This window comes from Galeopterus variegatus, unplaced genomic scaffold (assembly GCF_000696425.1).
Source record: "Galeopterus variegatus unplaced genomic scaffold, G_variegatus-3.0.2 Scaffold5038, whole genome shotgun sequence".
Classification (NCBI taxonomy): domain Eukaryota; kingdom Metazoa; phylum Chordata; class Mammalia; order Dermoptera; family Cynocephalidae; genus Galeopterus; species Galeopterus variegatus.
Window position 1 is genome coordinate 22,235 of NW_007731149.1, and position 3,323 is coordinate 25,557.

At 37.6% G+C, this 3,323-nt stretch overlaps 1 gene segment (V, D, J or C); it reads right to left on the reverse strand.

Moving 5' to 3' along the window:
• Window positions 1-2,041: 2,041 nt before the first annotated feature.
• LOC103604219 lies at window positions 2,042-2,704 on the reverse strand. The segment is given in 2 exon segments: window positions 2,042-2,487; window positions 2,656-2,704. Coding segments are annotated over 2 exon segments (495 nt in total).
• Between the last annotated feature and the right edge of the window lie 619 nt (window positions 2,705-3,323).

Below are 3,323 nucleotides of genomic sequence, written 5' to 3' on the forward strand. Positions count from 1 at the left end.
CGGGAAGTAAAGGACAACAGCAGAGAAAACAATGACAAAGCCACTGCAGCATCTTTTGCATGAAGCTACTTGGAGTCTGCAGGGCAGAAGGGTGCTATGACCACTGAGGGAAAAAAATTTCACTGGACCAGCATGGAGCCATGCACTGAGAAGACCATGGACCTGTTGTCTCAGAGGTGAAAGAAGAGAGTAGGTGGTGGGCGTCTGATTTTCCCAGAGATCTGTGAGTGTTCCCAGGGGACTTGTGTGGGACCCGCCCCACAGAAACATTTGGAAAGATATCCCCTGTTCATGTGTTGGGACAATTAATATAATCAAAATGTCTATATCACTCAAAGTAATCTACAGATTCAATGCAATCACTAGCAAAATACCAATGATATTGTTCACAGAAATAGAAAAAAAAAATCTTAAAATTTGTATGGAACTACAAAAGACCCCGTATAGCCAAAACAATACTAAACAAAAGGATCAAAAGTTGGAGGCATCACATTTCCTGACTTCAAAATGTATCATAAAGCTGTAGTAACCAAACCAGCCTGATACTGGCATAAAAACAAATAGACCAATGGAGCAGCATAGAGAGCACAGAGACAAACCCATGCATTTACAGCCAACTGATTTTCAACAAAGGTGCCAAAAATATACACTGCAAAAAGGACAGCCCCTTCAATAAATGGTGCTGAGAAAAGTGGATACCTGCATGTAGAAAATTGAAAGCTGACTCCTGTCTTTCGCCATATGCAAAAATCAACTCAAAATTAATTAAAGGCTAAATTTAAAACCTGAAACTGTGAAACTACTAGAAGATAACATAGGGGAAATGCTATATGAAATGGGAGTGGGCAGAGCTTTTTTGAACAAGACTACAAGGCACGAGCAACTAAAGCAAATATAGACAAATGGAACTACATCAATCTGAAAAACTTCTGCACACCAAGTGTAATTGAAGATCATAAAAAGTTCTTCATAAATTAAGAAAAATAGCATTTTTCCAAATAGAATAAGAAAACAAGTTAACGTTATATATGTTAATATACTCATTAAATGCATCCCAACATGTAATTCTGGATTTTAAACATTTTTTGTTTTGTTTATTTTAATGGAGGGATATTGAACATGAGAAAAATGGGACAGAATTTTGACATTTATATTGAAAAATAAATGTGCAAGAATTACTTTAAAAGTTTCAAAAAAAAAGTACTGATGAGAAATCATTTACTCTAACAGGTAATCAGACTTACGTATAACTATCTTCTGAGGTTGGCATAGAATAAAATAAATAGATAAGTGGAACTAAACAAAGCATGAGGAAATATAGTGAAAATGGAAATTTAATATATTTTAAAATGTTGATTCAGTTTTAGGAGAAAAAGATGCCTTCTTTACATACAAATAAACAGGTTTGTACCGTGTGAGGGAGATTCCCCACATGTCCATCTGAAAGGCACTAATTATTGATCATTTATTGGATAAGACCGGTGATAAGTGGGTAAACTGACAGTATGGAAATTGAGCTATTCCATGCTAGAAGTGTTAATATGATGGAATGAGCTCATGGCAAAAATTTGTCACAATTTAAGCATCTTTAGAAAGTAAATATGAGTACCATTTACTCACAGCAAACTAACTAAATCAAAATAATTTATTAAAGAGTATAAAGCAACATATTAGTTTTTTTTAAAAGGAAATATACAAAGAGACTTTAAGGGCTTCCTCATTCAAAACAATCTCTAATGTAGTAAGTGCTCAATAAATATTTATTGAACAAGGTGATCTGAAAATCCAGCAATTCATACACTTTTACTGCCCTTTCAGTCATATATTTCTGAACTTCCTTAGCCAATTCTTCTAGCCCAATCTGATGGCTAATGTCAAATTATTTATTGTGGCTGTTCTTTCTCTTTAATCTTAGATTAAAAATTTCGTATGTCTAACTTCAAGCCAATGATCCAGGGATAAGGATGCTTTTAGTGAATGATAACTCCAGACATGGCCTATGAACCTAGAGAGGTATTTTCTAAGAGTGAGTGTTTTCCCTCTAACACCACACCTGTGCTGCCACAGTCCTAGCCACTTCCTGTCTGTGATAGTGTTCCCTGCCTTTATACCTACAGCAAGTGAATGTCTCAAGCAGATGCCTGAGGTGTTTTTGTACAGCTCTCTCCAACAGTCTTCTCACCGTGGTCTCTCTCAATGCACAGAAATACATCGCTGAGTCCCCTAATTGTGAAGCCAAGATGACAAGGTTGATGGATTTCCTTGCCTTCTGGAAATTCAATAAGTAGCGACTTTCTGTTGCATTTTGCTGGTTATATGAGTCCTGACGTATAAGGAAAATCATCTCCCCACTGCTGGGCTGCTTGTACCAGAATAAACCGTAACTTTCAGCACTAGTGTCATATGTGCACTCCAGGGTCACAACCTCCTTCTCCCGCACCAACATTGCTGGCTGGGCTTGAGTTACCTTCTGAGCAATACTGGATCCTGAAGGAAAAGATAGAATGAGAAGGTTTAGGGATACGTGGTGTGGGACAGAGAAATTCTATTTTAACAGCTTGTTACCCCTCCTTCCCAACATCCCTATAAGATATTTCCTATACAACCAGTCCTTAGGTCTCTGAGGAGACCCATTCCCACTGGGGCCTTCCCTACCTAGCCACATTGAAGCCATGACCACCTTCAGCAGGCTGGAGAGCAACATGTTTGATTCTTCCCCTAGTTAGAAAATAACTTGTTCTTCAGTTTCAGGCTCTGCACTGTGAAGTGAGCCTGACAGAGTGAGGGAAGATTTATTGGTCCATGTGCTGCTGCGGCTGCTGCCCAAGAACAGGAAACAGATGTAGCAAGTTGTTGTGTGTCATGTCAGACTTCTCTTTGTACTGGCCAAGAGTCTCACCCAACCCAAACTTCCTTTTGGGTTAACCAACTCTTAATGTGATTACAATTAAATCTGGAAGCAATCATAGATATATTGAAAAGAAAATTGATGACTTGACCAATTGCTATGTTTACTCATTGCACCTTTGATGAAACTAAGAGGTGGGCACTTATTTACAAATAATATGTGTAATAGCTTATGGAGACAGCATAAGATGTAATAATCATGTATCCTCACCTATGTGAGTCATAAAGTGAAATAAATCACTTTATGTTAAGAAGGCGAGGCCATTTGAACTAATCACTGCAGCTCTTTTGACCTACCTATTGATATAACAATATTCCCACCCACTTTCAATGTTTATCCAGTTGCTTATATTGGAGCAAAACAGCAAGGGAGAATAAAACTAATCTCTCTTTTCTAAAGAGTTTAAAATGAAGCC